The sequence below is a fragment of the Penaeus vannamei genome, chromosome 28 (assembly GCF_042767895.1).
Source record: "Penaeus vannamei isolate JL-2024 chromosome 28, ASM4276789v1, whole genome shotgun sequence".
Lineage (NCBI taxonomy): Eukaryota > Metazoa > Arthropoda > Malacostraca > Decapoda > Penaeidae > Penaeus > Penaeus vannamei.
Genome location: NC_091576.1, coordinates 22,727,086 through 22,747,085, shown reverse-complemented (window position 1 = coordinate 22,747,085; position 20,000 = coordinate 22,727,086). Strand labels below are relative to the sequence as shown.

The 20,000-nt window shown below is 43.9% G+C and overlaps 1 protein-coding gene and 1 pseudogene across 1 annotated transcript; both read right to left on the bottom strand.

Annotated features, from left to right (window-relative positions):
• Positions 1-2,173: 2,173 nt before the first annotated feature.
• LOC138867122 (collagen alpha-2(I) chain-like) lies at positions 2,174-13,696 on the bottom strand. The gene is made up of 8 exons (XM_070141582.1): positions 13,628-13,696; positions 12,023-12,191; positions 10,560-11,816; positions 9,846-10,313; positions 7,903-9,599; positions 4,476-4,584; positions 4,106-4,227; positions 2,174-2,278 (listed from the first exon to the last, which is right to left on the bottom strand). Exons 1-8 carry the CDS (start codon positions 13,694-13,696, stop codon positions 2,174-2,176), a joined length of 3,996 nt encoding a protein of 1,331 aa, XP_069997683.1.
• A 111-nt stretch (positions 13,697-13,807) lies between these two features.
• On the bottom strand, positions 13,808-16,467 carry LOC138867121 (uncharacterized; annotated as a pseudogene).
• Positions 16,468-20,000: the final 3,533 nt, after the last annotated feature.

Genomic DNA, 20,000 nt, shown 5'->3' with positions numbered 1-20,000 from the left:
TATATATATATATATATATATATATATATATTCTTTATCTTCTTTTTTTGTATGACGGATGATGATTGTTTATACGCATGACCCCTCGCTATTTATTCAATAATATGGACGAAAATCTAAATCTAAAATAATTTCATTACTTGTGCATAGAAGGGTATTCGTGTTCAAAGTGTTCCCAGATCAATATGTATATGGTCTGGATGCCCATACATACATATATATATATGTATATATATATATATATATATATATATATATATATATATATATATATATATAATGATGTCTACAGTGCAATCCCAGTTTCTACACAATCTATAAACCGGAATTAGACCTTATATCAGGCACCGACATACTAAGTAGATTCAAGTACGGAGAAACTGGTCAAATCAAATTACTGTACAATTCGTAGAGTTTATGAGCATCAATCACATCAATAATACAATCGCATCGTATTAGTGGATATAGTCTGGGAGCTTCTGAGTCGCTGTAATTAAATGGATTAGGTTAGGTACACAAGGCAGACATTTAACACCAGACTAAACACATTGTATTCAGATAGCTATTTAGAATTACATTATGCTATTATCTCTGATTCTGTAACACATGGAGAAACTGCTTGATATATATTTCTTCCTCTCTAAATATCTATCTATCTGTCTGTCTATCTGTCTGTCTCTATCTGTCTTTATCTTTCTATATCTATCTCTATCTCTATCTACTAATAAATCAATCAATCTCTATATCTATCTATCAATCTATTTATCTATATCCTTATCTATCTATCTATCTATCTATGTATGTATCTATCTATCTATCTGTCTATATATATATATATATATATATCTACTTAATATTTATATATCAGTCAATTTATCTATCTCTATCTCTAGCTATCAACCAATCAATCAATCATTGTTACCATCTCTATATAGATCTATTAATCTATCTCTATCTATAACTATCAACCAATCAATCAATCATTGTTACCATCTCTATATAGATCTATTAATCTATCTCTATCTATAGCTATCAACCAATCAATCAATCATTGTTACCATCTCTATATAGATCTATTAATCTATCTATCTATCTATCTCTATCTATATCTTTATTCCAATCAATCTATCTATCCCTAGCTATGTACCATCCAATCAATCTATCTATCTCTATCTCTTGCTATCTACCATCCAATCAATCAGTCTATCTATCTCTTTCTCTATCTATCTATCAATCTATCTTTTCTTAGGGGGGGGAGGAGTCTGAGGCATCCCGTGTTCAGCAAAGATTCGTTGATTAGCAAGTCAATGTAATCCATTTTTCTCTCGAATGAACAGCTTTCAGTACAAATTATATTCTGATAAGAGAAATGAAAATTAAATAGATGGATATAGAGATCCTTAGAAGGGTAGGTCGATAGATAGATAGATACACAGGCAGATACATAGATAGACAGATTGACAGATAGATAGATATATCGATAGATAGATATAAATGTAGGTATAAATGTGAAAGAGATATAGAAATAGATATACTGATGAGAGTTTACATTGAGCTAAGTATACATACATACATATCGATAGATAGATTGGTAGGTAGATAGACAAATAAGAGAGATAGAGAGATGGAGATAAATTGACAGACAATTAAACAAATGGGTTGATAGTAAGATAGATAGACAGATAGACAAATGATAAGGTAGATAGAAATAGATAGACAGGTATAGCCCTAAATACACTAACATTCGGATATCTAGAGCCATACCGATACCCAGATATACATAAAAATAACGATACACAGATAGAGATAAAGTGTTAGATTTATATGAGCGTTTGTGTTGAAATATCTACCCTCCCTCTCGGCGGCTGACGACAGCGCCCCACTTAGCATTGTTAAGTATTAAAGCCTAGGCAGCTGACGTCCATGAGCTGACTTGGCAATTCCACCGCGCAGAGAGAGGGGGAGGGAGGGAGGGAGGGAGGGAGACAGGGAGACAGGGAGGGAGGGAGACAGGGAGGGAGGGAGACAGGGAGAGAGAGAGAGAGAGAGAGAGAGAGAGAGAGAGAGGGAGAGGGAGAGGGAGAGGGAGAGGGAGGGAGACAGGGAGAGAGAGAGAGAGAGGGAGAGAGAGAGAGAGAGAGAGAGAGAGAGAGAGAGAGAGATTTATGAAACGTTAGGAATTTCCATGAAATGTTCGAGAAATGTTCCTCCGTTTTTGTTTCATCCATGGGACAGTGAGATGGCTGGAATGTGCTGTTAGGATGTGGCTTACGCTAGTCTGTAAGTGTGTGGGGATTATAAGTTATATGTGAGTTTGACAGGCATTTGTCAGAGGTAGAAGATAAGTGAGACGTTGGTTTTAGGAAGCAGGATAAATTTCGAAAAATGTTCTTCCGTTTCTAATTCATCCATGGGACAATAATACGCTTACGGGGCTGGCTGTTTTTCCGTAGCAGCATTTCTGTCGTTTTCTAAACAGTAGATGACAAAGAAAACAAATATATGTAATAAAATTGAACCATATACTATCATAAATGGATGACTATTTGATTACAATTACAGTGTGTAGGGTCAGAGTCTGATGATTATATATTCCCTGCCCTACTTTCTTGTTCATTCCACTGAATAAAACAAAAGACTAGAAATACGTTATGAAGCCCATAATGTAACAATATTCAACAACATTAAATGTATCTGCATCTTTTATAGAAAATGTTTTAGATGTACAACTTAAGAAAATGCGACATTGAACCTGTAAACTTGATTTATCTAAAGATGTTCAGAGGGAGTGCGTTGCAGGATTGAGGATTTAAAGTCACTCTATGGGACTGTGGCTCTGTCTTTGGTGATGATACCCAGGTGGAAGACCAGCTGACGTGACATCGGATGAAATTTCCGCCGTGATGACGTTCGGACTGCGACATCAGTTCATACCATGATGGTTTCAGCAGTTTTTATCTTTAAACTATATGAACATGGAAAAATATTAAATAAATACGTGTCATTTACCTTACACTATCTGTAGTCATAAAAAATACCAAAAATAAAATCTATGGGGGGAAAATCCGTTGTTACGTCACGATCCGTCGGTCGTCTTTTGTTTCCGTTTAGCAGACGAATTTCCGTAGAATTTCAACCCTCATTCAGGGTCAGTTTATCTATATATAGTAAATTAGTCTCACTCTGGTGAGCGTTCCATTGTTTCAATTTCATCCATGGGACAATGATGTTTCGAATGTCCCCTTAGGATCTACCTTATGTTAGCTTGTAAGTGGATGGGGATTATGAGTTATAAGTGAGTTTGATAAGTATTTGTCAGAGGTAGAAGATAAGTGAGGCGTTGGTTTGGAAAAAGCCTGTCGGAGGTGGACTGTTTATGCGGAAAGAAAGGCTATGGCTTACAGAAAAGTGGAAGCGGTTCATTCCACAGAGAAGATATAAGATATTGTATCATTCAAGTCACGCAATACTACTGTCGAGACATGAATCACGTGGTATTGTGGAAATAATTCGCTTTCATCCATGCCTCTTTTAATAAGGCACAGTGGTCTCTGTATACCTGTTGCATTGTTTGTCGCTAGGCCTATGTCCTGTTATGCACGTGTTTCGTATTTTCTCTTTGGGCCGGTTGGTTAAGATTGTGCGAAGCCCGACCCAATGAAGATTCAGTATACGAACATGCATATGTACAGAAATAAATGCATATTTATCAGTCTAGACATGCATAAATATCATATAGATAGAGAGATGAATGTATGTCTTATAGATATGTATTTCTCTGTATAAGCATGTCTGTATACGAATACTGATTGGGTCGGGCCTCGCACAATTCTAACAAACCGGCCGTTTGACACAGTTCGTGCTTTCCCGAGATAACGACAGTTTACGAGGGGCATTTCACTTGAAAATCCCGTACAGCCTATCTTGAAATCCGAGGAAGAAAAAAATCCGAAAATCCTCAAGAAATTCGGAAATCTCCAGGAAATTCCGAGAATTCTCGAATCTCGCAATTGTTCCCTTCGCAGTAATCTTTTACAAAATCTTGGTAATACTACTAAAGATGCCTTTTAAAAATCGGTAAAAAGTGTCATATTTCGACAAGTACCTGGACAGTTGAAGGGCAGAGTGCTATGTTTAGGCCACTGGGTAGGAGCTTTTCCTTAATTGCCATAGAGTGTGATTGACAAACACAGCAACAAAATAAATGTTCAGTGTCTTCAGGAAACTCTGTTATACCAAACAAACTAGTATATCAGACGCAGAATTTCATAAAGATGTGATCAGTTCATTTGATAATAGCACCAACGTTTTATGCCAGATTTTAGACGAAATCAACCACCCTTGTTCTATCGAGGAAACTCCTGAACTGCAAAACCGTTTCATGAACTTTTGATAAAACGTTTTTAAATAATGCCCTTTTGAATTAATGTTGTCAGAAGTACCTTTTGTAACTCAAACCTTTTTAAAAATCGAACGTGGACTGTTGGAAACTGTTGATACGGTTCCCTGTGTGCCAAGTTTCAAGCGATTTGATTGGCCTGTTGAATACGCAAGATTTTTAGTACCTACCAGGACTACAAAATCCTTTATTGGGAAAGCGGGGTTTTATCAAAAGGAGAAACGATTACGTATGTCTTGGTAAAGCATCATATCAATAACATAACAGCACTGGATGTTATGAAAGTAACTGCAAGGTCAAGTGAGTTTACTTTAATGCACTTTTGTTTATTCTAGAAGCGGGATTGTTCCTTGTAAAATACTTAAATTTCCAAGTAATTGTGGCTATACCTGGAAGTGAGTTGGTTTAAACGATAATCCTCAAGTAGTTAGTTACGAGGTTAATCCATCAGATTATGACCAAAACGAAAAAACGAGATTTTTTTGTTATCTGAAGGGTTAAAGTAACCATTATTACCAGAGTCATATTGTATGGTAACAACTGATAACAGCTTAGATTTTGGAACATTTACATTTAAATGGTCTTCAAATACATTTGAAATCCTTAAGCCCCTATCACACTATCACTTTTTTCGTCAATTTTTGCGTTTCCGTCTGAATTTGAGGCTTTCCGCAAGTATCGTTTGCAAACGGAACACTCCCAGACCAAGACGGTTACGACTGTTTCCGTCTAATTTCCGTGTTGATTTTGTAATGTAAACATATGCTAATATTTTAGAACATTCGTATATGCAATATACATCATCATATTTCTTTAAAATAACGTAATATGAATGAGAATGTTCGTGTGTTTCCCGGGACCTCACTCCGATAGCGCCATGTTTGTTTACATGTGTCAGTCGATTTTAATACAGAAAGTTCATTCGGAAACGAAAAAAATGACGGAAATGGTGATAGTGTGAAAGGGCCTTTAGGAAATCCGAAAATCCCTGACAAATTTGTCTGGAAATCCAGAAATCCCAATAAAGATTTTTAGAATTTCGGAAATGCCGGAAATCTCGTACGCTATTTTGAATATTGAAATGTCCTTTAACACTTTATATCCTCGGCTTATGTATTAATTCAATAACATATTAGCCCAGTTTATCCTTCTTAACCAGGAAGACAGAAAATAAGCTTAAGAACGAGAGAAAATACGAGAAAGAGAGAAAAAAAAAACATTACACGGGGGAATGATAGAGAAATTCTACATTGAAGGGGATACGTATGTAAAATTAAAATGTAGGTAGCCGTAAGTGTTGTGATTTTAGTGTGAGTTGTAGTATATTACATTTCTAGATAGTTTTCAGTTTTTGAGTTTGTGTGTGTGTGTGCGTGAGTCTGTGTGTGTGTGCGTGAGTCTGTGTGTGTGTGCGTGAGTTTGTGTGTGTGTAATTTGTGTGCGTGTGTGTAAGTTGTGTGTGTGTATAAGTTGTGTGTGTGTGTGTGTGTAAGTTTTGTGTGTGTGTATGTAAGTTGTGTGTGTGTGTGTGTGTGTAAGTTGTGTGTCTGTGTGTGTGTGTGTGTAAGTTGTGTGTGTGTGTAAGTTGTGTGTGTGTGTGTGAGTTGTGTGTGTGTGTGTGTGTGTGTGTGTATGTAAGTTGTATGTGTGTGTGAGTAAGTTATGTGCATGAGTATGTGTGATAAATATAGACATAAGTAAATTCTAAACTAGGTATTCCATTTCTTTATACAGAAAGACTCCATTTAGAAAACACGGTTTTAAATTAAAGTATTAGTTCTTGGAAAGAAGTAATATCCCTAAAGGTAAAAGAATTATTCCAACACTTTTTTTAACGATCATAGCAGGTAATAGCAATTAACACGTTGCCTACAGTGTAGATTCTGGATAAACAGCGACATTTTTTTCCAGTGAATTCATTAGTATAATGCTGAAAAATGAATATCGTTATATATGTGTACAGGGAAGAGGCCTTCATGACCTTTATAACTTTCCTTAGCATTTTAATAGTTTACATATATATATATATATATATATATATATATATATATATATATATATATATATATATATATATATATACATACAAACAGACAGACAAGCGAATATGCATACATACATGAATGCATATACTCATATATGTATGCATTTAAACAAATACATATGTTTACATACACACACACACACACACACACACACACACACACACACACACACACACACACACACACACACATATATATATATATATATATATATATATATATATATATATATATATATATATATATATATATATATATATATACATACATATATATATATATATATATATATATATATATATATATATATATATATATATATATACATACATATATATATATATATATATATATATATATATATATATATATATATATATATATATGAATAAATGTATATATGCATATATGCATACATACATGCACACATATACAAACATGCATGCATGCATGCAAATATATGTATACATACAATGTATACATGCAAATATATGTTTAAATACATATAGATATACACGATATATACATGTATATGTATATACATACATACATACAAACATTTACACAAGCACGCACATATGCACTCACACACACACACACACACACACACACACACACACACACACACACACACACACACACACACACACACACACACACACACACACACATTTAAAACACACACACATACAAAACACATACACACACATAGAAAAGACATACACACACTTACACATCTATATGTGTGTGTGTGTGTGTGTGTGTGTGTGTGTGTGTGTGTGTGTGTGTGTGTGTGTATATATATATATATATATATATATATATATATATATATATATATATATGTGTGTGTGTGTGTGTGTGTGTGTGTGTGTGTGTGTGTGTGTGTGTGTGTGTATAGATAGATAGCTAAATATATACACATGTATAAATATATATCAATACATATACACATATATAAGTGTGTATATATATATATATATATATATATGTGTGTGTGTGTGTGTGTGTGTGTGTGTGTGTGTGTGTGTGTGTGTGTGTGTGTGTGTGTGTGTGTGTGTGTGTGTGTGTGTACACATATGCATCAACATGTGCATTGAAAAAGAAAGACTGTAGTGAAAATGTAGTGTTTACATGATAATGCAGTTGTGTATGACCATCACACACACACACACACACACACACACACACACACACACACACACACACACACACACACACACACACACACACACACACACACACACACACACACGCATACACGGACACACACATGTACGCAGATGTGTGTATGACCGCTAAAACAGTGATCCTACTGGTATATTAATACCACTAATCATTACCCAGTCACTCCCAGGGATAAATTCGTAGTCAAAACCCGCCAATTCTCACGGAAATATACACGGCAAACCATAACGTAAAACCTAAACATCCTACGAAATATTTTAGCTCCCTAACCCCATCTGCGTAGCGTCCAGCAGGAACCCGAACCCCTGCTAATCCTACGAAATATTTTAGCTCCCTAACCCCTCCTGCATAGCGTCCAGCAGGAACCCGAACAACCCCTGCTAATCCTACGAAATATTTTAGCTCCGTAACCCCTCCTGCGTAGCGTCCAGCAGGAACCCGAACAACCCCTGCTAATCCTGCGAAATATTTTAGCCCCCTAACCCCGCCTGCGTAGCGTCCAGCAGGAACCCGAACAACCCCTGCTAATCCTACGAAATATTTTAGCCCCCTAACCCCACCTGCGTTGCGTCCAGCAGGAACCCGAACAACCCCTGCTAATCCTGCGAAATATTTTAGCCCCCTAACCCCACCTGCGTTGCGTCCAGCAGGAACCCGAACAACCCCTGCTAATCCTGCGAAATATTTTAGCCCCCTAACCCCGCCTGCGTTGCGTCCAGCAGGAACCCGAACAACCCCTGCTAATCCTACCAAATATTTTAGCCCCCTAACCCCACCTGCGTTGCGTCCAGCAGGAACCCGAACAACCCCTGCTAATCCTACGAAATATTTTAGCTCCCTAACCCCACCTGCGTTGCGTCCAGCAGGAACCCGAACAACCCCTGCTAATCCTACGAAATATTTTAGCCCCCTAACCCCACCTACGTAGCGTCCAGCAGGAACCCGAACAACCCCCGCTAATCCTACGAAATATTTTAGCCCCCTAACCCCTCCTACGTTGCGTCCAGCAGGAACCCGAACAACCCCCGCTAATCCTACGAAATATTTTAGCCCCCTAACCCCACCTGCGTAGCGTCCAGCAGGAACCCGAACAACCCCTGCTAATCCTACGAAATATTTTAGCCCCCTAACCCCGCCTGCGTAGCGTCCAGCAGGAACCCGAACAACCCCTGCTAATCCTACGAAATATTTTAGCCCCCTAACCCCACCTGTGTAGCATCCAGCAGGAACCCGAACAACCCCTGATAATCCTACGAAATATTTTAGCCCCCTAACCCCACCTGCGTAGCATCCAGCAGGAACCCGAACAACCCCTGCTAATCCTACGAAATATTTTAGCCCCCTAACCCCACCTGCGTAGCATCCAGCAGGAACCCGAACAACCCCTGATAATCCTACGAAATATTTTAGCCCCCTAACCCCACCTGCGTAGCATCCAGCAGGAACCCGAACAACCCCTGCTAATCCTACGAAATATTTTAGCTCCCTAACCCCACCTGCGTAGCGTCCAGCAGGAACCCGAACCCCTGCTAATCCTACCAAATATTTTAGCTCCCTAACCCCACCTGCGTAGCGTCCAGCAGGAACCCGAACAACCCCTGCTAATCCTACGAAATATTTTAGCTCCCTAACCCCTCCTGCGCAGCGTCCAGCAGGAACCCGAACAACCCCTGCTAATCCTAGGAAATATGTTAGCCCCCTAACCCCACCTGCGTTGCGTCCAGCAGGAACCCGAACAACCCCTGCTAATCCTACCAAATATTTTAGCTCCCTAACCCCGCCTGCGTAGCGTCCAGCAGGAACCCGAACAACCCCTGCTAATCCTACCAAATATTTTAGCTCCCTAACCCCTCCTGCGCAGCGTCCAGCAGGAACCCGAACAACCCCTGCTAATCCTACGAAATATTTTAGCCCCCTAACCCCACCTGCGTTGCGTCCAGCAGGAACCCGAACAACCCCTGCTAATCCTACCAAATATTTTAGCCCCCTAACCCCACCTGCGTTGCGTCCAGCAGGAACCCGAACAACCCCTGCTAATCCTACCAAATATTTTAGCCCCCTAACCCCACCTGCGTTGCGTCCAGCAGGAACCCGAACAACCCCTGCTAATCCTACCAAATATTTTAGCCCCCTAACCCCACCTGCGTAGCGTCCAGCAGGAACCCGAACAACCCCTGCTAATCCTACCAAATATTTTAGCCCCCTAACCCCACCTGCGTTGCGTCCAGCAGGAACCCGAACAACCCCTGCTAATCCTACCAAATATTTTAGCCCCCTAACCCCGCCTGCATAGCGTCCAGCAGGAACCCGAACAACCCCTGCTAATCCTACGAAATATTTTAGCTCCCTAACCCCACCTGCGTAGCGTCCAGCGGGAACCCGAACAACCCCTGCTAATCCTACGAAATATTTTAGCCCCCTAACCCCACCTGCGTAGCGTCCAGCAGGAACCCGAACAACCCCTGCTAATCCTACGAAATATTTTAGCCCCCTAACCCCTCCTGCGTAGCGTCCAGCAGGAACCCGAACCCCTGCTAATCCTGCGAAATATTTTAGCCCCCTAACCCCACCTGCGTAGCGTCCAGCAGGAACCCGAACAACCCCTGCTAATCCTACGAAATATTTTAGCCCCCTAACCCCTCCTGCGTAGCGTCCAGCAGGAACCCGAACCCCTGCTAATCCTGCGAAATATTTTAGCCCCCTAACCCCTCCTGCGTAGCGTCCAGCAGGAACCCGAACAACCCCTGCTAATCCTACGAAATATTTTAGCTCCCTAACCCCACCTGCGTAGCGTCCAGCAGGAACCCGAACAACCCCTGCTAATCCTACGAAATATTTTAGCCCCCTAACCCCACCTGCGTGGCGTCCAGCAGGAACCCGAACAACCCCTGCTAATCCTAGGAAATATTTTAGCCCCCTAACCCCACCTGCGTGGCGTCCAGCAGGAACCCGAACCCCTGCTAATCCTGCGAAATATTTTAGCCCCCTAACCCCACCTGCGTGGCGTCCAGCAGGAACCCGAACCCCTGCTAATCCTACGAAATATTTTAGCTCCCTAACCCCACCTGCGTAGCGTCCAGCGGGAACCCGAACAACCAATGCTAATCCTACGAAATATTTTAGCCCCCTAACCCCTCCTGCGTTGCGTCCAGCAGGAACCCGAACAACCCCTGCTAATCCTACGAAATATTTTAGCCCCCTAACCCCTCCTGCGTAGCGTCCAGCAGGAACCCGAACAACCCCTGCTAATCCTAGGAAATATTTTAGCCCCCTTACCCCTCCTGCGTTGCGTCCAGCAGGAACCCGAACAACCCCTGCTAATCCTAGGAAATATTTTAGCCCCCTAACCCCATCTGCGTAGCGTCCAGCAGGAACCCGAACAACCCCTGCTAATCCTACGAAATATTTTAGCCCCCTAACCCCTCCTGCGTAGCGTCCAGCAGGGACCCGAACAACCCCTGCTAATCCTAGGAAATATTTTAGCCCCCTAACCCCACCTGCGTAACGTCCAGCAGGAACCCGAACAACCCCTGCTAATCCTAGGAAATATTTTAGCCCCCTAACCCCGCCTCCATAGCGTCCAGCAGGAACCCGAACAACCCCTGCTAATCCTACGAAATATTTTAGCCCCCTAACCCCTCCTGCGTAGCGTCCAGCAGGAACCCGAACACCTGCTAATCCTACGAAATATTTTAGCCCCCTAACCCCACCTGCGTTGCGTCCAGCAGGAACCCGAACAACCCCCGTTAATCCTACAAAATATTTTAGCCCCCGAACCCCACCTGCGTTGCGTCCGGCAGGAACCCGAACAACCCCTGCTAATCCTACGAAATATTTTAGCCCCCTAACCCCACCTGCGTAGCGTCCAGCAGGAACCCGAACAACCCCTGCTAATCCTAGGAAATATTTTAGCCCCCTAACCCCTCCTGCGTAGCGTCCAGCGGGAACCCGAACAACCCCTGCTAATCCTAGGAAATATGTTAGCCCCCTAACCCCACCTGCGTAGCGTCCAGCAGGAAGCCGAACAACCCCTGCTAATCCTACGAAATATTTTAGCCCCCTAACCCCACCTGCGTAGCGTCCAGCGGGAACCCGAACAACCCCTGCTAATCCTACGAAATATTTTAGCCCCCTAACCCCACCTGCGTAGCGTCCAGCAGGAACCCGAACAACCCCTGCTAATCCTACCAAATATTTTAGCCCCCTAACCCCACCTGCGTAGCGTCCAGCAGGAACCCGAACAACCCCTGCTAATCCTAGGAAATATTTTAGCCCCCTAACCCCACCTGCGTTGCGTCCAGCAGGAACCCGAACAACCCCTGCTAATCCTACGAAATATTTTAGCCCCCTAACCCCACCTGCGTAGCGTCCAGCGGGAACCCGAACAAACCCGCTTCTGTAGCCACGGTTTCCCTAAGCCCCCCGCGCGCCTCCAGACTCGGTAGAGAGGTTATGCCTGTCGCTGAATTCACAAGGAGGCCGGAGCGCCCAAAGGCAATCCGGGCCTCCACGCCAAGAGCATCAGATAAGTGAGCTTCAAAGACCTTAAAGAGGCTGGGCTATGAACAAGGGTCCAGGGAGGAGCTCACCCCTCGGATATGTCGCTTCACTGAAATGATCGCTTGTTCGGTTCACTCGCACTCACTTGTGCGAACGATTTAATGAGTTTTGATTTTACTATGCTGTTTTTATTGTTCTTTTTTTTTTTACTTTTTTTTTTTTTTTTACTTTTTTAAGAGGGAGGTACAAAATGTTTATTCAAATAAAAATCTCGTTATGACATTTTTCTTTTTGAGGGTGGAGGTATAAAAAGTTCATCAAAATAAAAATGTCGTTATGAAAAGTTTTCTGGCTTATTTTACGTTCAGGAAGTAGAGCGTAATTCATTTCTCATGTACGTTTATCTCCTCGGCTGTATGTAAAGCAGAAATTCAGTCGGATTGATGGTGTACGAGAGAGAGAGGGGGGGGGGGAGAGGGGGAGGGAGGGAGAGGGAGAGAGAGAGAGAGAGAGAGAGAGAGAGAGAGAGAGAGAGAGAGAGAGAGAGAGAGAGAGAGAGAGAGGGGGGGGGGCGGGGGGGAGTGAGAGGGAGAGAGAGAGGGGGGGGAGAGAGAGAGAGAGAGAGGGGGGGAGGAGAGAGAGAGGGGGGGGGTAGGGGGGGAGGGAGAGAGAGAGAGAGAGAGAAAGCGAGAGAGAGAGAGAGAGAGAGAGCGAGAGAGAGAGAAAGCGAGAGAGAGAGAGAGAGGGAGGGCGGGGGAGAGAGAGAGAGAGAGGGAGCGGGGGAGAGAGAGAGAGAGGGGAGAGAGAGAGGGGGGGGAGAGAGAGAGAGGGGGGGAGAGAGGGAGAGAGAGAGAGAGGGGGAAGAGAGAGAGAGGGGGGGGAGGGGGAAAGAGGGAGAGAGAGAGAGAGAGAGAGGTGGGGGGGAGGGAGAAGAGGAGGGAGGGAGGGAGGGAGAGAGAGAGAAGGGGGGCGGGGGAGAGAGAGAGAGAGAGGGGGGAGAGAGAGAGGGGGGAGAGAGAGAGAGAGGGGGGGAGAGAGAGGGGGGGGAGAGAGAGAGAGGGGGAGGAGAGAGAGAGAGGGGGAGAGAGAGAGAGAGAGAGAGAGAGAGAGAGAGAGAGAGAGAGAGAGAGAGAGAGGGGGGGGGGAGAGAGAGAGAGAGGGGGGAGAGAGAGAGGGGGGAGTGAGAGAGAGGTGGGGGGGGAGAGAGAGAGAGAGGGGGGGGAGGAAGAGGAAGAGGGAGGGAGGGAGGGGAGGGAGAGAGAAAGGGTACAGAGAGAGGGGAGAGAGAGAGAGAGAGGGGGGGGGGGAGAGAAAGGGGGGGGAGAGAGAGAGAGAGGGGGGGGAGCGAGAGAGAGAGAGGGGGGGAGAGAGTGAGAGAGGGGGGGAGCGAGAGAGAGAGAGGGGGGGAGAGAGAGAGAGAGATTATTTGATAATTTTATTACGCCCGAAGGCGACAAGCCTAATAACAATTACAGCGTAAAATTAGGTACCAAACATTCGCGTCTCGCAGGGCACGCAGTGGGCACATAGACACAAGCACAATAGGACAAAAGTATACAGACATACAACTAACACCCACCAAAGTGTGAATGGCGAGTGAGAATCAAATCTAATGTGTCATCCGCAAGCAAATGGGTACAGATTTGAATCAGATCCTGATCCCTTGGTAGCAAGTTTAACCCTGTGGGGCACTGAAGGCAAAAATGGTGAAAAGTGTTGGCGTTAGGAGTGTTGCACAGTTTACAAGAAGAATAGTGAGGCACATCCTCTGCATGGGAGACCTGCCACACTGGCCGGTAGCCCAACCGTAGCCTAGCACTCACAACATTGTGTCTACGCACCATGAGTCCACGACGACGATATTTATAACGATAATGAAGAAAGTGGCCATGGTGCTGTATGGAAACACTGATAGCCCGCTCTGCATCCCCACGAAGCACTGTCACATTATGAGCGGCAGAGTATATGATTTTCTTATAGCACTGGAGGGAGGGTGCAGCATTCGCGTCGTCCAAGTCCAATGCGCAGGCAGCCTCGGCGAGGCAATCAAGTGTCATTACCAGCAAGACCGATATGAGATGATGTCCATACCAAAGATGCGATGAGGGAGCTATCATGGGCAATGGCGAGTTGATACCTTATTTCCTGAACAACACGGGCGCAAACAGGTCTTGGAGAGGAGAGTGCAAGAAGTGCTGATTTGGAATTGCAGATTATCACACCATTCACTTTTCTTTGAACAATAAGAGTTACTGCGTCTAGGAGGCCGTTAAGTTCACAAAAGGTGGAGCTTGAAGAATCAGGTAGACTGCGGCCAAGCCATTCGTTACCCACAAGCGGCTGCATGGTGGGGGAGAATATGGCACAAGCTGCACTCCCATCTGCCTGCAATGAGCCGTCAACATAGATATGGTGTGCGGCGGGGATTAACGTAGACACACTTGCGATGGTCTCCAGGGCCAATTGTTTCTGTAGGAGAGGAGGGTCGCTTTTGGAGGTCGGTGTGTATGTGACAGCTGGTTGGGGAACTCGCTATGGAGGCAATTCAGGGACAACTGCAGGTGCTGGGACATTTACATTTAGGTCTTGAAGTTTGTCACACACCACTTTCATAAGGTTGCATCCCCCTGGTCGAAGTGGGGATCTGGGTGCATCTGGGGCAAGCGATGTCCTGATGGCAGCAGCAAAGTTTGGTGCAAGATAAGGGAAATGAAGGCACTTAACAGAGAAATATGTAACATTTGTGTAAATTCTTTCAACAAGTGGTGGCAAGTTCAGTTCAGTTTGCATATTATCTATCCGGGTGGAGAGGGAGCATCCTAGTATAAACCTCATTACCCGGTTTTGACATTTTTCAAGAGGCTCTAAGGCTTTCCTTAAAAGTTGACAAAGGGCAGGGGACAGGTAGTCAACAACTGATCGAAATAATACATAGAGAGTCCTCGCTAATGGGATGGAAACACCTGTAGCATTGTTTGCGAGCCACTTGATAGGGATAAAGCGTTGCTGTAGACGGTCAAGGAGGTCTTTAACGATGGGGTGAACTCGTTGTCTTGCAGGAATGGCAGGTGTGATTCTGACTGGGGCACCTAAGTACAGATACTGTGTGCAGTGAGGGGTAACATTCCGACCCACAGTGAATTCCGGCAGAGCTCTAAGGTTGCGGAATGAGAAGATTCTACTCTTTTCTGGGGAAATGATGAGACCACAGGCAGTAGAAGATGCATAGAAAGAATGGAGGAGTGTCTGAAGATCTTGAGGTGAAGTAGAATGGATGCAGATGTCATCAGCATAGCAGGTAACTGTAGTTCCAGGAATGGTAGGGAGTAAAGATAGTAAGCGGTGCATTAGGATGTTAAACAGGAAAGGGCTTAGAACACCACCCTGTGGAGTGCTAAGTTCAAATCGCTTGTAAGAACTACACACACCCTTGAAAAGGACACGTGAGGTTCTGTTGCAGAGATAACCTCGTACCCACCTCAAGAGGTTTCCCTTAACACCAAAATCTACTAGCTGGTCGAGTATAATTTCCCTGTTGGCAACATCAAATGCACTTTTGAGATCAAGGAAGGCAACCACACTAGTGGGGGAGAGGCGAGTGTAGAGCTCCATTAAACAGTGATGTGTACTTCGTTGTGGAAGAAAACCATACAGTCTTGGAGATAGTGCATCCTGAAGGCGATGCATGAGCCGAGCAAGAATGATGCGTTCAAGCACTTTGCTAAAGCAGGAAGTGAGAGAGATAGGCCTGAATTTGTCAGTACCAGGCTTTGGGATTGGTACAATTGTGCTACAGGTCCAGGCGGGAGGCACATATCCCTGGTGTAAACAAAGATTGTAGAGTTGTAGAAGAGGGTTCCCAGGAACTTTCTGAAGAAGGCGAAGCACTTGATATGTAAGCCCATCATCCCCAGGGGCAGTCAACTTCATTCCTGCAAGAGCACGTCGCAATTCATCCTCTGTTACAGGCAAATCTTCTTGATCATCCTTCTTCAATAATGCAGTCATCAGACGGAGATTACGAACATTACGTTTGGAGGAGAGTGCCTCTTGTATGTGAATGGGAAGACTGCAAGTTTTAGACTGGGCAGACCAAGTAGTAATGAGATCTTGGGCATATTCATGTGGGCTGTGGTGAAGGGCTCCAGTGGGCTTTTTCTTAACAATCTTGTTTATGAGGTGCCACATGGTCCCAACGCTGGTGTGATGGTTGATACTATCTGTATATTTTTCCCATGAGTCTGTGAAGACACACTTCTGGAGGGCAATCAAATCATCTCTTGATATCTGGTACTGGTGTAGATGGTCCGGTGTAGGTTGCCTCTGGAAAGTGAGACCAGCTTCTGTTGCATTCCTTTGTGCCTGGATGATGCGATGGTCTAACGTCCAGGAATGAATCACAGACCGACTTTTAATGTGAGGTTTAGTAACATACAGGTTAAAAAAAATCATGTGTGGCTTTTACCCGGGAATTATATAAGTTCTCTGGGGAAAGTAAGAAATGTGCAAAGGAAGCTGGTAATGTATGAGACATATGTGGGGCAATACTTAGGGGGAATGGAGATGCGGGCACATTGATGGGGAAGAGAAGTTTGTGTTGACAGGGAGCACTGCAGGATAAGGGCAATGTGGTGGGAGAAGAGAGAAGGGATAGAATTGCAGCTGACATGAGATGCCACAAGCCCATATGTTATAATGTGATCCACGGAACCCCCGCGAACGTGTGTGGCTCCTCCAGTGTTCCAGCGGGCGAGGTGGTGACGGCGGATGTAGTTAAGTAGGGGTGGCCCGTTTCGATTGGGAGTAGGAGAAATGTCACCAAGACCAGGGTGTCGGGCATTAAAATCACCCATGTAGACTATGCCATGATCTGTAGGTGTCGGAAGGGCTGGGAGGTTAATCACTCCAGGGGCAGAGTACACATTGCACAATCGGAGTTTACCATCTCCCACTGTGACCTCAAAAAGCTGAAAAGTCATGTCAATACTTACAGAGCACCGAAGAAGCTGATGAGGCATGGACGAATGAATGTAGGTGATGAGGCCATTCCTGGCATGGTGTACATATGAGACATAGCCAGTAAGTGAGGGTGCCAAGTCCCCTGCATGAGCACCACCAGCAAATGCTTCTTGAATGAATATAACTTGTGGGTGATGGCAATAAGTGTAGGCTCTAAGTGCAGTGAGTTTGGAGTAGTGTCGGATTCCGAAGGCATTCCACGAGATGATATGAAGCATTTGATTACTGAAGTTTACCCTTTGCTTTACGGGGGGCAGAGGAGGATGAGGTATGACTGCGTGCATTGCCAGGCAGTGTGCGGGTTCCTGGCACACGAGAAGTGGAATCCAGAAATGGCATTAGATCTCCCAGCCTCTCAAGGCGAGAGGCAACAACATCGAGCTTTTCAGTGAGTGCTGTGACAGAGGTGATAACAACTTGGTGGGACTCAACTAGGCTGGCAAGAGTACTAGCAGAGGTAGCTTGCTGACTAACCAAGTTGTCAATTCGCGAGTCGATGGGATTAAAACGGGCTGTGAGTGCTGTACATCGCACTTCCAGAGAAGCAACAACTTCTGCAGAATCAGCATGAGGAGAGTAAGGTGGAGCTGTGGGTGGTGGCGGAGTAGCATTTTGAGGTGGGGTGGAATACTGAGGCAGGGCGATGCGAGACTGCTTGGCACAGCCATGCCAGACATTAACTCCTGGCATGTGACATCGAGGTGTCTGGTACAGGTGGAGGTGATGTGTCTGATGTAGAAGTGGAAGCAACAGCTGCAGTGGGTGTGGGCGGGGTGCGGTATGGACAAGAGCGGGTGGCATGGCCAGCAGCGCACCATGCACACTTATCTGAGGACGAGCAGTATCGTGATATATGGCCGATACCCCAGCATTTGAAGCACCACGGCTGCTCATCTTTCATCCTGCGCAACTCACAAGGAGGGAGACATGGGAGGAAGGTGAAGTTGACGGCAGGCGGAGGCGGTTCCCTGAGACTCCAGGTGACAACAAGCCGGTTGATGGGCGTTCCATTTTGATGAAAGCGACGAACAGTGTACACTCCTGGCAGTTCCTTGGCCAGGGAAGGTTCAACACCAACAGGATAGCGAGTTATCAGATAAGTAGGGAATTTACGGGGCCTGTCAATCGAGTCCTGAACTTGAAGGAAAAGGGATAAAAACTCTCCTTTTGTGACCTTGTCAATGATGTCCTCACGCTGTCTTGAAATGTAAACGAAGCGGGAGGTAACAGCAGACATCTTTACTTCAGCTAGTTCCCGATCAAGGCAGAAAGCCTTGGTGACCTCAGACAGCCAGCGAATTTTAACGTCGTTGCTAGGGTTCTCTTGGAAGACAAGTTTGACATATTTATCTCGGGGAGCAAATGCTGGAAAAGCAGGTTTAGTCATGGACGGCATAGTTTGAGATGAAGGGCGAGGTAAAGGGTTGTCTGGCGCACTGTGATCAGCAAGAGCTTCACCACGCTTGAATGTCTTAGCAGCAGGAGACGAGGGTGTGCTCTTGGTATCTGAATCAAACTCTATAGTTCGCTTGGTGGCGGCGGGAGTTCTAGGCCTATGGTCGGGGCCTGCAACATCAGGCGCCAACTCATGACAACTGCGAGACTCAAGGGGGGGCCAATGGTCGTTGTATCGGTCTTCTTCATCACTCATGGCATGGGCAGCCTCAATATCAGCAAGGGAACCTAGGCCTGAATAGTCCATTGTACCGCGCACTGCGCATGCGAAGACCCGAAGGCCGCTGAACGTGGGGGATTTAGTCGAGTGCATGATTATTTATCAGATTTTCACTCAAAGTTCAAAACTCAAAAACACACTAATGTCACTATATTTACCACCGAGTCTTACTGTTACTCTCAGCACACGCTGGCAGGTGGCAGCTTGCTAGATTCTTCCAAAATTAGGAAAAAATGCAGAGGTATCCGATTCCGAACTTGTTTACATCAACAAAAAATGGAACCCCCCGAGAGAGAGAGAGGAAGAGAGGGAGAGAGAGAGAGAGAGAGAGAAGGAGGGAGAGAGAGAGAGAGGGGGGGGGGAGGGAAGGAGAGAGAGAGAGAGAGAGGGAGGGAGGGGGAGAGGGAGAGAGAGAGAGAGAGAGAAAATACGAAAATTGAAATGTGTCCTTCCTATGTAGGTGAAATTTCTGAGAAAACCTATGAAATCATAACGGAAAATCTGCATTTGATTGATAATAAGATAATTATAATTATAATTACCATCAGTGGACGTATCTGTCAGAATCATTCTTGACATAAAGTGTATCTACATATGTACATATATATATATATATATATATATATATATATATATATATATATATATATATATATATATATATATATATATATATATATATATATATATATATATATATATATATATATATATGTACACGAGTGTATACATACACACTCTCTCTCTCTCACACACACACACAGACATATATATATATATATACATATATATATATATATATATATATATATATATATATATATATATATATATATATATATATACATATATACATATATACCCATGTATGAAATAGTCATTGTAATAGATTCTTTTCAGTGACAAAGATCGAAAGTATTTTCGTACTTGCTTACATCCGTATAAATGTGTGTATGTAATCTAAGGATGCCTGTAAGTGTAGACAGACTTATGCAAGTGTTGTAAGTGTGCCTTTGCTACTTAATTACTTTATTACTTGACACAGCTTTTTACATCATATTTAAATTGCATTAATTGTGTTCAGTCATTTACAGGCCAACAGTGTTTGAAATGTTAAAGGTTTATATAAATAAAGAGAATCTTTGTATAAAATAGATTTATATATAAAAGCACT

What these genes read in the sequence shown, in the direction of transcription:
- LOC138867122 (XM_070141582.1), bottom strand. Translation starts at nt 13,696, where the DNA reads ATGTCTGTATACTTTTGTCCTATTGTGCTTGTGTCTATGTGCCCACTG. An exon ending in TCCTGCTGGACGCCACGCAG is followed by an intron (nt 10,314 to 10,559) that starts GTGGGGTTAGGG and finishes AATATTTCGCAG; the next exon opens with GATTAGCAGGGGTTCGGGTT. An exon ending in TCCTGCTGGACGCAACGCAG is followed by an intron (nt 9,600 to 9,845) that starts GTGGGGTTAGGG and finishes AATATTTGGTAG; the next exon opens with GATTAGCAGGGGTTGTTCGG.